The 16,368-nt window shown below is 40.2% G+C and overlaps 1 protein-coding gene across 1 annotated transcript; it reads left to right on the forward strand.

Moving 5' to 3' along the window:
* The first annotated feature begins 381 nt into the window (after window positions 1-381).
* On the forward strand, window positions 382-4,040 carry SLITRK1 (SLIT and NTRK like family member 1). The gene has a single exon (XM_074860984.1). The coding sequence runs from the start codon at window positions 674-676 to the stop codon at window positions 2,750-2,752; it is 2,079 nt and encodes a 692-aa protein (XP_074717085.1). The 5' UTR covers window positions 382-673; the 3' UTR covers window positions 2,753-4,040.
* The last annotated feature ends 12,328 nt before the right edge of the window (window positions 4,041-16,368 follow it).

A 16,368-nucleotide genomic window follows, 5' to 3' on the forward strand; every position in this document is an offset into this window, starting at 1 on the left:
GCAGGCGCCGCGCAGAGCCGGCGGCAGGGCGGCCCGCGCCTAGGCGGGGGCGCGCCGCGCTTTCAGCACCGGGGCGCTGGACAGCGCCCGGCGGGCGGCGGGCGAGCAGCGCGGCTCCGCGGCCGCGCAGGCAAGGTCAGACCGGCCGGCGCGGAGCCGCGCGCAACCGCTGCCTCCGCGGCCACCGCCGCGCTCCCCGCCCGCGCCTCCCTGACATGCAGCGGTGGCCGGTGGCTAGCAGCACCGTTCCCGTGCCGGTGAGCCAGCCCGGCCGGCAGACCTCCACTTAGCTGCCCGGGAGCCGTCAGGGAGGGGGATCGAGGAGGGGGATTTTTTTTTTTTCCTTCTACTTTTTTTTTTTTTTTTTTTTTTTTTTTTTTTGCGTGGCTTGCAGTACGTGCCTGGATAGTTTGTGGATATAATTATTGACTGGAATCTGGGCTGTTGCAGTTGTACGTGGGGGGGGGAAGAGAGGGAGAGAGGAGAAAAGAAACAGTCCCCCCCCTCCACCGACCCTCCCTGCTTCCCCTCCCCACATTAATTTTTTTTTTCTCCCCCTTTGGTGGTGGTTCGGACATTTCATGTATTGAATGAACTGGAATTGCTTTCCGTGTGAGGAGGATGGTTGCTGTTACTTTGTGATGAGATCGGGAATGAATTGCTCGGTTTAAAAATGCTGCTTTGGATTCTGTTGCTGGAGACGTCTCTTTGTTTTGCTGCTGGAAACGTTACAGGGGACGTTTGCAAAGAGAAGATCTGTGCCTGCAACGAGATAGAAGGGGATTTGCACGTAGACTGTGAGAAAAAGGGATTTACCAGCCTGCAACATTTCACCGCCCCGACTTCCCAGTTTTACCATTTATTCCTGCATGGCAATTCCCTGACTCGACTTTTCCCTAATGAGTTTGCTAACTTTTACAATGCAGTCAGTTTGCACATGGAAAACAACGGTTTGCATGAAATTGTTCCCGGGGCTTTTCTTGGGCTGCAGCTGGTGAAACGCTTGCACATAAACAACAACAAGATCAAATCGTTCAGGAAGCAGACTTTCCTGGGGCTGGACGATCTGGAATACCTCCAGGCAGATTTTAATCTATTGCGGGATATTGACCCGGGAGCATTTAGGGACTTAAACAAGCTAGAGGTGCTGATTTTAAATGACAATCTCATCAGCACCTTGCCCCCCAACGTGTTTCAGTATGTGCCGATCACCCACCTCGACCTCCGGGGAAACCGTCTTAAAACCTTGCCTTACGAGGAGGTCCTGGAGCAGATCCCAGGCATTGCCGAAATCCTGCTAGAGGATAACCCCTGGGACTGCACTTGCGATCTGCTGTCGTTGAAGGAATGGCTGGAAAACATACCCAAAAACGCTTTGATCGGCAGAGTGATTTGTGAGGCTCCCACTAGGTTGCAGGGCAAAGATTTAAATGAGACCACAGAGCAAGAGCTGTGCAAAAAGAACAGAGTGGATTCTAGCCTAGCTGCTCCCCCTGCCGAAGAAGAAACCTGCGATCCTGGTCCCATTCCAACCCCCTTTAAAATACATGGCAAAGAAGACCCCGCCACGCCAGGATCTGGTCCAAACGGAGGTACAAAGATTCCTGTCAACTGGCAAATCAAGACCAGACCCACTGCTGCCGTGTCAACAGTCAGCGCGAAGAGCAAGCTACCGGCTACCGTGTCCTGCCCGCAGATCTGCAGCTGCGATCAGATCCCTGGCTCGGGTTTAAAGGTTAATTGCAACGACAGGAATGTGAGCAGCCTGGTGGATTTGAAGCCCAAGCCGTCCAATGTGCAGGAGCTATTTCTGAGAGACAACAAAATACACACCATCAGGAAATCCCACTTTCTGGATTACCGGAAACTTAATTTACTCGATCTGGGCAACAACAACATCGCCACCATCGAGAACAACACCTTCAAGAACCTCTTTGATCTCCGATGGCTCTACATGGATAGCAACTACCTAGACACCCTGTCCCGGGAGAAATTCACTGGGCTGCAAAACCTGGAGTATCTGAATGTGGAGTTTAATGGGATCCAGCTGATCATGCCCGGCACCTTCAATGCAATGCCCAAACTCAGAGTCCTCATCCTCAACAACAACCTGCTGAGGTCTCTCCCAGTCGACGTGTTTGCCGGGGTCTCGCTTTCCAAGCTGAGCATACACAACAATTACTTCATGTACCTCCCGGTGGCGGGGGTGCTGGACCAGCTCACCTCCATCACCCAGATCGATCTGCACGGCAACCCCTGGGACTGTACGTGCCCTATCGTGCCTTTCAAACAGTGGGCAGAGATGCTGCGCCCCAAGGTGATTATGAGCGACCTGAGGTGCGAGTCCCCTGAAGATTTCTTCAAGGAGGATTTCGAGTCTCTCTCCAACGACGTGATTTGCCCTCAGTTAAAAATCTCGCCCACATTAACTTCTACTAACAAAAACAGCACCGGGTTGACAGAGACAGGTACTCACTCCAACTCCTACTTGGAGACCAGCCGGGTCTCTATTTCGGTGCTGGTGCCAGGGCTGCTGCTGGTTTTTGTGACCTCTGCCTTCACGGTGGTTGGCATGCTGGTGTTCATCCTGAGGAACAGAAAGCGGTCCAAGAGGAGGGACGCCAACTCCTCCGCATCCGAGATCAACTCCCTGCAGACGGTCTGCGACTCGTCCTACTGGCACAACGGGCCCTACAGCGCCGACGGGGCCCACAGGGTTTACGACTGCGGCTCCCACTCCCTGTCGGACTGAGACGACGGGCGGAGCAGGGGCGGCCACCGCCCGGGACCGGCCCTTCGCGCTCCAGCCGGTGGGGCGGCCAAGGGCGGCCGGGGGCGGCTCTGCACCTCGGCTGCCTTTTGTCAGAAACAGAACCACAGGCCCGCACGCCCCCCTCCCCACACCCCCCGTAGCGAGCACCGAGGCCCGGGCCGCGGCGGGGGGAGCCCGGCGCCGGGGCGCGTCCCCCCAGCCCCGCGCAGCCCGGCGCGGTGGGCGCATCCTCCGCCCCTGCGCTGCCGGGGCAGCAACGGACAAGCGAGGACCCGCTTCCTTCGGCTCCGGCAGGGCGAAACACGGCTCCTGGTTTTGTTGGGCTTTTGTTCTATTATGTTGGGGTTTGTTTTGCTTTTTTTGCCCTCTGCCCTTGCGGACCGACCCCTGTCCGAGAGGCCGGGAAGAGGAGGGGGGCGGAGGAAAGGCTGGTGTCGGCCTCCTCCCGACAGCAAAGCAGGAGTGGAAAGTTGCACGAAGGCATGAATGTAATGTAAATAAATGACTCCGACGCCGAAACAGACAAATGGACAAAAAAAAAAAAAAAAAAAAAAAAAAAAGTGCTGCATGGCTCGCATGGATACAACGCACCCCAGGGACGCTCCAGCCCCCGACTGGAAGCAGCGTCTAGTTCACACCATCATCCCTCTTACCTGATAAGTCCCTTCGTATCAAACCTTCTATATACGAAATACAGTATAATAATAAAAAGTGCCATTTCGCCATTTTTGTGTGATCAATAGGCAGTAGAGATCGTACTTTTACCGTGGAAAAAATTGTAAAGATTTTATTTAAGACATAGTTGCATGAATATTCTCATCGGATTTTTTTTTTTTTTTTTTTTTTTTTTTTTTTAGGAGGGAATTACTTTGCTGGGAGAGATTTGCTTTGTTGATGGTGGGTTGTGTTTCGGTTTTCAGGGGGGCGGGGGGAGGGGAGGCTTTGGTTTTGTTTTCTCTCTCTTCTTTTTCAATATACATATTCAGTATTGCCTTTCCATCTGAATGTAAAAATTAGTACCCTTGATTTCTATTACGGTAACAGTGTAAACATAAAAAAAAAAAAAATCCAAGGCAGTTAAGCATGACCAATTAATGTCACACTAGTGCTTAGGCTGCAAAGTTTAATGGTAGAAAATTCTGTGATGTTGTAAATCTTACTATAACTTGAGGAAACCAGAACTGAGGAAGCAAGTGAAACTTACTAATTCTATTCGAGGATTTTATAATGGCATATTTTTTCAGTATTAAAGTGAAAATGTTTTCAACTCCGGGTCCTTACCATTTTTCCAGCATCAGTTCTTGCAAGTGGGTTATTTGGGTTTAGGGGACAGAGCCTCCTTTCAGTGCTGTGTTTCTCTCCCTCTCTCTCTCTTACCCTCTTTCCCTCCCTTCCTCTCTCTCATTCATTCCCACGCAGAGGCACAAACACCCTTCCCTCACCCCTTCCCCGATGTAAATAACACACAGAGGTTTCCTGCTCCCTCTCCCTCTTTTTTTTTTTTTTTTTTTTTTTTTTTTTTATATATAATGCGGCAGTGAATCCCTTTATTAATACTGTGAATCTCTCCCTGCTGCTGCCGCCGCTGCCGCCGCCTCTGCTGCACACACTGCAGATATATTAGGGATGTTAGTGGGAATTTGATTTAATTGACTCTGCCTAGCTCGGTCTCATTAAGCCGGAGCCGGATTTCACCGGTCAGCAGGCCGGGCCCGGGGGCAGCCCGCCGGACTGCCGGCGAGGCGGGGCTGCTGCGGGCGGCTGGGCTCCGGCAGCTGCTGCAAGTGGGAAAACTAATTAGCGAAGGGACTTTCCCATCCCTGCTCTGGGTAGCTGCACCCTTTGAGATTAAATGCTGAAAAAAACCCACGGCGCAGTGCTGCAGCTGGACTTCAGGCAGCTCGCATTTGATCCCATTCCTCTACGGGAAAGTGCCCCTAAACTCAGTAAAATCTGTAAAAGCGAAAGCCCCTGCAAATCACTTGTAACTCACAGCTCAAGTCCCAGCGGAGATATGGAGAATTTCAGTCACGTTGCTTCTGGCTTTCTCCAGGCAGAGAATCCTTTTAAAGAGTAAAACACCGTAAGGGACTTGCTGAACTTCAAATACTGATTCGGTTTGCTTTATAGAAAGTGTCCACCTTTGGGATATGCGAGGAGAAAACAGACGTGCATCCATACACATTGCAATAGATAGCCTCTTGAAAATGAGGCAGAAGCCTGACCCCGGGTGTTCATGAAGTATGAAACGTGGGGAATAGATCATTCCTCCAGAATCCTTTATCACTGCGGAAAGGTCTGCAGTCTCCTAGAAAACACCTAGAAGTTTGGTGTCTAGCTCTGAAAATGGGATGTCCTGCTTAACTATACAAACCGTTCCTATTTCGAGGGCCCTTCTTTAGATTCCCCCTTGCTTCTTTGTTAGACTGATTGTTCTGCCAGGACATTCTGCGTAACACAAAGTGATGGCAGTAGAGGCTCTAGTTTGCTATTGTGCATTGTTCAATCTACCAGATTGAGAAGAAAAAGAAAATGCATTTACATGTGAGCCAGTATTTCTGTCCTCAGAAGGCCATCAACTTTTGCTTAGGCATAGTCCAAAAAAAGTAAGCCAGTACACCCCTAGATGACTACTTAAGTCATGCTGCCTTCTCCATGGTATTGTGGTAATAAAATTGAAGAACTGAGAGCATTAAGGATACATCCCATGTTAAAATATTGTAGTTATGTTACAAGCACTCTTACGGAAGTTAAGATAAAAGATGTAGTAAATTCAAGATGTCAAATCACTGACTGAGATCAGACATGCATGCATTCCAGAGAGTATAATGCTAAATATATGTAATTTTGATTTTTTTTCCTTGAGAAGTAGCATAAACTTGTAACTTTGCTCATTTACTTTCCCTAAAGTGCTAGTTCAAGTTCATTGGCACACTTAAATAGAAATGTCAGTGAAGTGTTGAAGATATGCATTTATTACCCTTTTTTTCTAGGTTGGGGTTGGGGGGAAATAAAATTACCCTTTTTCTTTCTATGTCATTTTCTGATTTTAACATTCACATTATTCTTTCTTCCATCTTGCAGATGCTCACCTTTAAGACACACAGATCACCTAACTCTCTGAGTTGATATAATAATTATCAGGCTTTATTACAATGCTTATCTTATTTGCATGTTTAGTATTTCCAAGATTATTTTTATCAAAACAAAACACCCAACCAAAGAGAAAAATAAGAGAAAGAAAAAGGATGATTGAGGATGTAGTGAAGGAAAGTGTGCAAATATGTTAAATAGGTTTAGCTGTATGGCATTAACTACAATTGAAAAAAGTTAAATGTTTTATTCATTTTGATAAAGCCTAACTGTATTGATAATACTTCTGACATTGGAAGCCTACATAATATCCATGTTGTGTCAAAACCTGTACATTTTTTTCTGCCAATTTAAGATTAATTTCCTAACTCCAGGAATAATTAAGTTACTTCTTATTGCTTCTTAATAATCACAGTAAAGAGACTTCTGTTGTTTCAGAAAGGACAGACAGAAAAGAAACAGATATGTTGTTTAGTTAGTTTAAAAGAAAGTTTTGTTTTTTCTGCAAACACTTCAACTAAGAATAGCCTAGAATTTAAACTGTTGCCATAGAAATATATGCCTGTATGCATGGTAGCCTCTTGCATGCCATTGCAGAGGACTGAATGAAACTCTAGAAGCAAACTGATGAAATTTTAAATTAATACCTATAGGTGATATGTATCATTTTGAGCAGAAGTGTACTGTTGGAACTGCACAGGAATATGTTATTATATTGCTTTACTAAATTTATTGGTTGTGCCAGGTTATTTTATAACTTTAGTGCCGTTTGCATTGAAAATAGTTTCAGATCTGCTTGCAAGCTAACGTGATGTAAACCTTTTTTTTTTTTTTTTTTTTTTAATTTTTGCAAGAGCGGGGTCAGGTTTTATCTGATGGAGAAGAAAAGGCTTTGTGTACTAGTCTTTACTCGGGTAGAACAGCCATTAACTACAAAAGGCGAACATTTCACACTTTCTTAAGCAAAACTCATTAGGGCTAAAGTTAAGGCAGCAAGAAGCTGCAAAATGCTTCCCCTTCCCAACAGAATAATCTCTAGCTTCCATTATCCGTGAGAAGTTTTCTAGGTGTCCCAATATGAAAGTCTCGAAAAGACAAGTAGCTCTTAGTAAAGGAACAACCTCTTTGCATTTTTGTCAGTGGCTTGTTCAGCTGCAAAACAAAGCAGGATTTTTTTCGAGAGTTTAGTGTAGTTGTTTACACTATCTGGATCAGTCAGAGCAGGTTTGGCTACTTTTTATTCACGTGTGATTGAAAGTGAGAATTCTTAGATGATTATGGACTTCAGCAGGTAGATCCTTTTGTATTTAGAAAAGTTTTCATAAGTATATATGTGAAGTAGGACAGTTTCTGTGATTGAATCTTATTCCATGTATTTGTGCAGTTCAAATTTGTGGGAATTCTTTGTGATTTATGGTACAGAAATTTCCAGGCAATGGGCAGGACTTCTGAGCTGCTGCATAAGAACCTTTTTTTGGTGTTTGGGAACAAGTCAGAAAGTGAAGAATTAATGGTTTGTGTTGGTAAGCTGTGGTTGCCCTAAAAATCACCCAGATATTTATATAATCTATTTAAAATGTGTAATGTATAATCTGTTTAAACTGTATTAAGAGTATGGACATGGCCAATCAAAATCACAAGAATCTTTTATATAGTCCTCAGCTTTTCCCAGACAGAGGAATATTAGCACTGGAAGAAATGTGGACTGAAAAATGCTGCAAGTATTGTGTTATATTATATTACATTCATTATGATTATGTTTAGCAATGCTACCTTAATGGGTTAACCTGTAACAGAAGATGATATTCAACATAATTGTCTGAGAGTTTCAGAAACTTTAATGATGCTATCTTATAGGTGGAGAAATACAAATGAGATCCATCAGCATTACTTCTCCAAGATTAGTTACCAGGTCAGTTGACATATTGTTGTGCTGAATGGTTTAATTTACCAGTTTAAGCTTCTGAATCAAGTTCTGTGTATACTTCTCAAATACATTTTTCAGTTATGTGACAGAGGAACAAAGTCAGCAGAAATTCCCATGAAGGAAATAGCAGTCTCCTGCGGCAAGCACTTGAAGGCTAAGACTGAAAATTCATAGCAGAGGAAAGAATGGACAGAAACAGCCCATTGTAGAAGATGCTGAGCTGACTCTAAGTGAATGACTGCTTTAAGTGCCATTGTTTTAGTGGTATCAGTGGCACAAAGTGCTCTATCATTTGCCCCACAGAAATATTCCTGCCACCAGAACTCCTTCTCTATCCGTCTCCCTTTCCATTAGGTAGCAAGATTGATCCCCCTCAGTTTCTGAGCCAATGCATCAAATTCTCTTAGCTATTAATGCCATTTATTGATATCATGACTGTTCAGACAGACCCCTCGAGCTTTGGTCTCAAAGCATGTCTAAGCATGGGCTGTCATGATTGGTTTGTGTTATTTTATCATTCCTGAATCAACTGCAACTTTCGTGCAAGTGGGAAGTTTAACAGACAAGGTGCATTAAAATGTGACTTGAGGAAAACAAAAGAATGGGAAGATAATTATTCTTTTCATTTAAATGAGAATTCACATAGTAAAGATGGGCTGGGAAGCCACAATGAAAACTATGGAGACCAGTGGAAAATGTAATGCAGAACATATATGAAGAAATGAAGAAGCAGTATAGTCTGGTGGAAGAAGTTAGGGAATGTGACTTATTTTCTGGATCACTATGCAACCTAGAGTGTAGGTGATGTTTGTCTCATCTGGCTTAATGGTCTTGAATGAGCTGCTCTAGCACAAGCCAGTAGTGCCCTAAGAGGTGTCCTGGAGTATCTGAGATATGTGCATGAGGCTTGTAGATACAAAATAAGGACTAGGGTACACTCATACATTTCTGGAGTGGCAGGTGAAGCCTAGGTCGGATATATTAGGGCATCTGAAATAGGAGTAGACACCCATGTGGGAACAACTGAATTGAACTCTAGATCTACATGGAGAGGCTGGTGGCTTGGTTTGCATGGTCCACATAAGTAATTTGAATTACCTTGGTATCTGAGCTATCTGCATGGTGCTGACAGAAAAGGCTCAAGGCTTGTAGGACATATGATCAGCCGGTGACCTGCAAGGTACTTTAAGATACCACAAATGACACTGCATTTCTATGAACGGGCAGAGAAGCTGAATCCTAAATGTAGCTTAGATACATATTCCTGCACTGCAGATAATTAAATGCATGTGACAACTAAATCAAGCCCTTGAAATTATACAAAATAGATTATATCAGAGATGGTTAGCTGAGACATGACAATTAATTTTTAAAGGACGACTGTTAATTTTTAGAGGCTATCAATTAGGTCAGATATATCCCACACACTTTCTCCATCTGTTTTCCTAACTTGGATTTTATTTGTTGTCTTTTCAGATTGTTAGCTGTTTGATTTGGGGATTGAATCCTATTGATTGCTTTTGGATGGAACTCCTATTTCAGCCGATGCCTTTAGAAATTAGTCTTGTACGTAATAACCATAACAGAAACATCATAAAGTAATAGAAGTCTCAGGAAACAAAAATATAACAACAACAAAAAAATCCTGACAGTTATTGCTGCTACCATAATAGTAAATAACTGGTTCTTGGGTCAAGCTTGAAATATGAATGAGGAATACGATATTCCAGGGGTGCAGTCATTATCAAAGTCATTAAGATGATCACAGTGAGAGATAAATGCTAGCAATGGATGAGAAAATACAGTGGAAAGTGTTTCAGAAAAAATCTGGTTTATGAAAAGAAAGTGCCAAACTGTAAGTGGTTTTTCACAGGAGGATTGAAAAGGGAAAAGTATAATTTAATTATGGACACACAGTAGCAACCTATTCACATGAGATATCCTAAAGGGAAGACAGATGGTAGGAAAGATTTAAGTGCAGGATGTAGAATATGTGGCTAGACCCCAGAGACTATTAGTCATATTGTAAGTGGATATATCAAGTTGCCCAGGATAAATATGGTACAACAAAGTTGGCAGTATTGTGTACTGGGAACTCTGTAAGCAATACGGACTTTTAGAGAGAAGTGTCAGAACTTAGACTGGGTACAAATGGAGAAAATGAAAGCACAAAAACAGTATAAGATTTTTTCCACTGTTACAGTTCAGGAAGTGAATGTTTTAAAATTAGTTATTGTGGTTATATAGGTTATTTTATCACGTGTTTTTATGTGGAATTTTCTCTATTTTAGTTAACTTGGTAAGAAAGTATTGATAAACAGGTTCTACTCAAAATATAAGGTGATGGACACTTCTAAACCACTGAAATAGAAACAATTTTCTAAATTTTGGGGTGCATTTTCACTGTTGCAATAATCTTAGATCCTTCTGAGAAATTCCTTCCTAGTGTCCTTCCCTATGACATTATGTGTGGCAGAGAATAATAACATTAATAGCAGTAAAATAATAATGATAACTTTCATGTTTAAGGGTTTTCTGTTTTCTTACTACCTATAGTAAATGAAGATGCATATATCCTACAGGGAGAAAACCACACAAACCTATTATCTCTGTCTTTTTTTTTTTTTTTTCTTTTTTTTCTTTGTCTTTTTTATGCTTTAATTTAGATATACACACTTTTGAATGTAAGAACATGATGCACAGACAAAATAAGACAATGTAAGAATGAACAAGAGGAATGCACTAAATACAGATGCTAGCCCCTGCAGATTTGCTGAAGTTATTCAGGAAGAAGAACTGCAGCTCTGAACGGCAGAGTGAAAGATGTTACTGGCATTGACTAAAGGTGCCCATGGGAACAGAAAGCACTTACATTTTTTAAAGGTCTTGCTATGACTATGCTGCTATTAATGAAAGATGATCTTAACTAACTAAAATTTTAGTGTAAGACAATAGTCCTCTGTAACTAAATAAATGAGAAGGTGTATTTGGGGTAATGATTAGGCTGTTGATTTGGGCCTTATGGCAATATTGAAATTAAGCTGGGAAGGAAGTAGTTCTTAGTACAGATTCATAAATTGCTGTCTACCCAAACTTATTAGTTCAACTGCAGACATTTATATTAAATTAGGCCCATTTGTGCTTTGAACAAATTCATAGTATTCATAAGTTCCAATCTGAATAATAAATGTAAAGATTCTTAGCCTCATTTTGTATTGTACCTGAGCATGTTCATTATGTTATATGGATGAAATTAGACATGCAATAAAAGTGAATAAAAAATTTTGCTAATAAGGTTTAAAAATAGGTTGCACAGTTTAAAGGATCAGTTCTGGCTACTAGTGTTACATCATTAACAGAGTACTGCTCACATAATGGTCCAATATGGTTCATTTACATGGATTTTATCAGTGTAGTTGGTTATTTGAAAGCAATCAATTTCTGATTATGAAGCAACAAGCTTATGATAGTCATTTAGTAAAGAATGCTAAATTTAGATAATTGCTATAGAAGAGTTGATAGTTTATAGTGGAGCCTGAATCATATCTAGCATGGTTCAGAAAGCAAATGGAAATGATCAACATATATGTTTCATCATATTTTTTTAGACTAAATCCTATCCATAGGTATGTTTCTGTAGGTTTCACTGAATTAATACTTTTTTCCAAATGTCAGTGTTTACTAAATTCAAAACCAATTATTCCTGTAGAGAGAATAAAGTCAGTTGCAAATCCCTGCTCTGTCTGGTTTGATGAGGAATCAATCTTAATCTCTTGTGCAGGACAAAATTGTCAAACAGTAGTGGAAGAAAGAGAAAATTTAAAAACCATAATTGTCTGATATAGATCCTCTTGCATTGGACTGAGTGATCCATACCTCTTTAGCTGGAATGGAGTCCTCTATCCTGCTAAATTAATGAAACCAGAACCTGAGTGAACTCAAGCATTGGAGCTATAATCCATAATGGAGAATCCCTACTGAATAACTGTTATATCATAACCTAGCTCTTTTTTGGAGTTCTCCACTAGCTCTGTTCAAGACAAAATTGCTACAGAGGTGACTAGCCCTTGGCAATGTGAACATGAGCCAATTTGTACTTGGACTTTAAACCTAGGATTTAATTCTACTTCTTGCTCATTTAGAAATATGAATATACACAGTGTATCTCCTGCGGGCTCAGCATTTGGCCCAGAGATTCATTTATGGGCTTAAAAATTAGTGGGTTTTTTAGTGGGTTTTTGTGTTGTTCCCCCTCCCTTCTTTCTCACTAGGTTTTGATTATGTAATGCCTTCTCAGAAATCCTGTTGGATATCTGTAATCACCTTTGATGTCCCTGCTTTTGGCTTTGACTGACAGACAGACAGACTGGACAATCAGACAAGAATATATCAATGAGAATTTTTGTTTAATTAAAAAAACAAAAAGAGTTATTTTTGTTTGTCATGTGGGCTAGTATTTTATATTAAAACTACTAGAATGGGTTGCCAGAGTAAGTTTAAATTGCTGTAGTTATGGCATCCAAATGTAGTGGCATTTGGATATAATCCTATCCTCTTTGAACTCAGGATAGACATTTGGGACTGGATTTTAAAAAGACTTTAAATATCATTTAAGTTGTACATGCTTAGGCAGTCTTTAAGGCATCCTAGGTTACCTGAGATACCTGCACAGGCTTAACACATTCTCTTTTATGGATGGCAGCTGGAGTCCAGGCAAGATACTTTAGCAAACCTTAAGTGTTATGGATGATTATGTTAAGGCATCTTAAGTGTTCCCTGGCTGAAATGTAACAGCTGTATTGTGAGCACATGAATTTAGACATCTTAGTCCGTAACTGAATTGCAGCTCCTAAGCTTGGGTGAGCTAAATCACAGCCAAGCTATTTAACTTTTATATTGGTAAAGTGTGATGAATCTCACACTTATGATAACATCCTCAGGATGGAACTTTCAATTAAAAATAAGAATACACACATATAAGAAGACAGCCAAAGAGTATTCTTCAAATATTTTTCCCCCTATCAAATCACAATTTAATAAAAGAAAACCAAAAAATTACAGATAATACATATAACTGATTATCTTTCGTGATGTTTGTTGTAATATTAGGACACAGACTGATATATATTCACTTGTAAAGTTTTTACACTGTATTAATATTTAATGTTACATTACTTCATATTGGAAGGTAGGATAATATTGCAGTAAAATAGCAACAATGGCAACAATAAAAATGAGGCTTTTGGGGATTTTTTTTTTTCTTCCTCAGAAACATCCCTCTGTTGGCTTCAGGAGAATGTCCTGAATTTAGTACAATATAAATGGGATCAGAATAAGAAAAAAAATAGTGGATAACTTTCATAATATCATAGTATGCTTAATTATTAAATAAGTAAATAATAATTTATGTAATATTGTCCCCAATAAACAGGGTGAAATTTTGCTCATTTTACTAACATCAGTCCAATAACAAAATAATCAGTAAATAAAGGAGAAAGATGAAAACAGCTAAGCCTGACTCCTTCTTGGAAAAGTAGCCTTAATATTTAATTCAGTAGTGACTGAAAGTTAGAAGCCGTGGACTTTGCTGTAGTATCTGAGTTTGTAGAATGAGTCTAATTTTAGGTAGAATCCATAAAGCACAATATAACTAGAAATGACACTAATTGACAAGCCAAATTGACAGTATTAGGGCAGAGGCCAAGGAACCAGATACTAAATAATTTTTTTCCCATTCTCTCTCTATGATGCACTCATTCTGACAAGGTTCTAAACTGCCTGAAAACATAGGTTATAGATTTTGGGCATCAGATTAATAGGTGTGGCTATTAAGATTTTTTCATTGTCAAGTTCTGAAGCTGGGTTTCAGTATGCTCATTCTGCTGAATTTCTCACACCTGCAGCATAGAGGCCTCCTGCTGATCAAGTCACCTTTGCCTTTCTGCACAGTCAGTGGAGAGAAACAGCAACTTTTAAAGTTCATGTGATATTTTGGGATGCCAAGAACAGATCAACTGTAGACTAAGACACCAAATTTAGGTGACTAAATATTGTCGTATGGGTGTGAACTGGGTGTCTAAACTCTTATTACAGTCATCAAAGGTCTCGTCAGTACAGTCAATAGAGAATAGAAGGCGTCTCAGCTCAGTTTATACAGACACTTAACATGGAACTCAACTTTTAAATATAGCATTATTTTGGGTTTTCTGGGGTATCTCACCTGGCCTCTAGCTGTCACTCCAGAACGTTTTAGTTCTTTCACAGGTCCTGTGTCATACCTGTGAGCTCCACGAGTGTCTTGAATGTCTGAGATATCCTAAGGCATCTCAAATGTTAGCAGTCATTTATGCTTCAGCCAAGACCAAGTTTTTCATTGAGTATATCTGGAACTTAGATACTTAATTCAGTTTTGGACACCTGTGTTTGGAAGTCTTAATCTCTAAATAAGCCTTATCCATATTTAGAAAGAGATAAAACATGTTTTAAAAGTTTTATTTCTTTCCACTGACTCTAACAGGAACCTAGGCCACCTAGTCTGAATATATATCTACAACTATAAACAGCTGCATTTCCTCAAATTAATTCCATGCTTTGAGTCTTTCACTTGGACCATATATTCCTTTGCTGTAAAATGGCATCGTTTCATTGATCTTCCTGAACAGAGAGGTGAGGGTTCAGGTGTCTGACCTCTCCCTCTTCACTCTTCCCCCTTGCCCCAGCAGCCAGCACATCTGGAAAGCACTAGCCCCACAATACATCGGAGCTCTCGGACCCCAAGGCACCCTCCCTCAATTCAAGGAGTCTGACTCCATGAGGAAAGGGCCCTATTGAGCACAGATATCTTTGCTCTGGATTATACATTTATGGTGGGGGTGGCAAGGGAGAGGAATATGGAAGTTTTAGCTCTGAATAACTCAGGAATATTAAAAACACAAATGAAAATACGAAAATACATGGAAGTAATTTCTTATCTCAGGAAGAGCTCATATATGCAGAAATGTCATGTTAATTCCAAAGAAATCATGCTGATGGCTGGTAATAGAAGCATTCTTTTCATCCTTTCATACATCCATGTAGTATTTATTGCACAAAATTGCGTACTATTACACAAAAGTCCATGGTGAAGAAAAGTTTGAGCATTCCTACTGAAAATAATGTTGGATTTAGGAGAAGTATTAGTGGAGATCATGGTAGACTTAAGCACAAATTGTTAAGAGGAGTCAAAACTAATAAAAAGTTCCAGTGCGTGATTCAGAAACATATTGTAAAATTCATTTCTAAGTCACTAGCAATATCTTTGGATTTATAGTCATTAACTATATGGCCTGTTATCTTCAGTCAGATTTAAAAGATTACAAGAAACAGAGTTAAAATGAGAATGAATTGGCCTAAGTTACTTAGCTTCAGAAACATCAGTGATGGTTTTAAATAAGGTAAATGCTGTCACTGCCTTCTGTCTCTCATGAACAAGGCTGTACAACATAACCACCATAAATAATTCATAGAAAATGATTTGGGGAAAAAATAAAAATTACTCCCCAAAAGTCTGTGTTGAGATAGAATTTTCATTTGAAGAGAAATCTGAGGAGGGTGAAGCAGAATGAGGAATTTCATGCTGGATTTTTCACTACATTAGGCAGCCTGTGTGTGACAAACAAAAACAACTCAAGTTTTTATTTCTATTTGACTCTGATTCTTTGCAAATTATGCATATGAACATAGTTCTGTAAGCAATTTTTAATTATTTTTCATGTTAATATAATAATTCAAACCAGATATTGCACATGACTATTATGTTCATCATCACACTATCTTGCTCATCAGGTTCAGTGTGTTATTAAAATTTTCACTGAATTGCCCTACAGAATGGTAGAACAGTTTCAGTTCATTAACTTTTCTCTCATTTCTCCATCTACCAAAGTAAAGTTTCAAGCTTGAATTCTATCGTATAATTTGTGTAACAAGCTATTTGTAAATGACTGGGTAGATCCTGGTGCAGCTTTTTAAATCAAGTGTTATATTTTTAGTAGTTTCCCAGTATTTTGAAATAATAACATGGAAAATCAATTGCAACATGTAGATAAGTCTTCAAAAATATGAAGGAAGAATTTTACCTTCTCAGTTCAACAGACATTATGATAATAATGTATTAGTGTAAAACCTGAGAGTTGCTTTACAAAACAGGAATCTTTGTTTTGTACTCAAAGTTTGAGATGTTTCTGAACTTTCAGACCATATGCATAGGCAAGGTTAATTCAAAAGCAGTCTCACTTCAGCACACCTGTATTTTGATACTGTATAATTGAAAATCAACTCAAATAAATAGAGTATTTCAGTGCAAAAGTAATAAAGTTAATAATAGAATGAAGAAAGGCAAATAAATGGTATTGTATTTAAGTTAAAAAAAAAATAATAATACTTTGTAAATTGCCAGACATATGGAACTTCTTCCATAACCACTTTCTTCCTACTGATCTTTACATAAGAATGTTGTTAACATGCCTTTAGTATATCATACAACCACCCGCATATAATCTATGATAATCTGATTTTACTTTGATGTATAGTTCTCTAA

Source organism: Strix uralensis, chromosome 2 (genome assembly GCF_047716275.1).
Source record: "Strix uralensis isolate ZFMK-TIS-50842 chromosome 2, bStrUra1, whole genome shotgun sequence".
NCBI classification, from domain to species: Eukaryota; Metazoa; Chordata; class Aves; order Strigiformes; family Strigidae; genus Strix; species Strix uralensis.

What these genes read in the sequence shown, in the direction of transcription:
- SLITRK1 (XM_074860984.1), top strand. Translation starts at nt 674, where the DNA reads ATGCTGCTTTGGATTCTGTTGCTGGAGACGTCTCTTTGTTTTGCTGCT.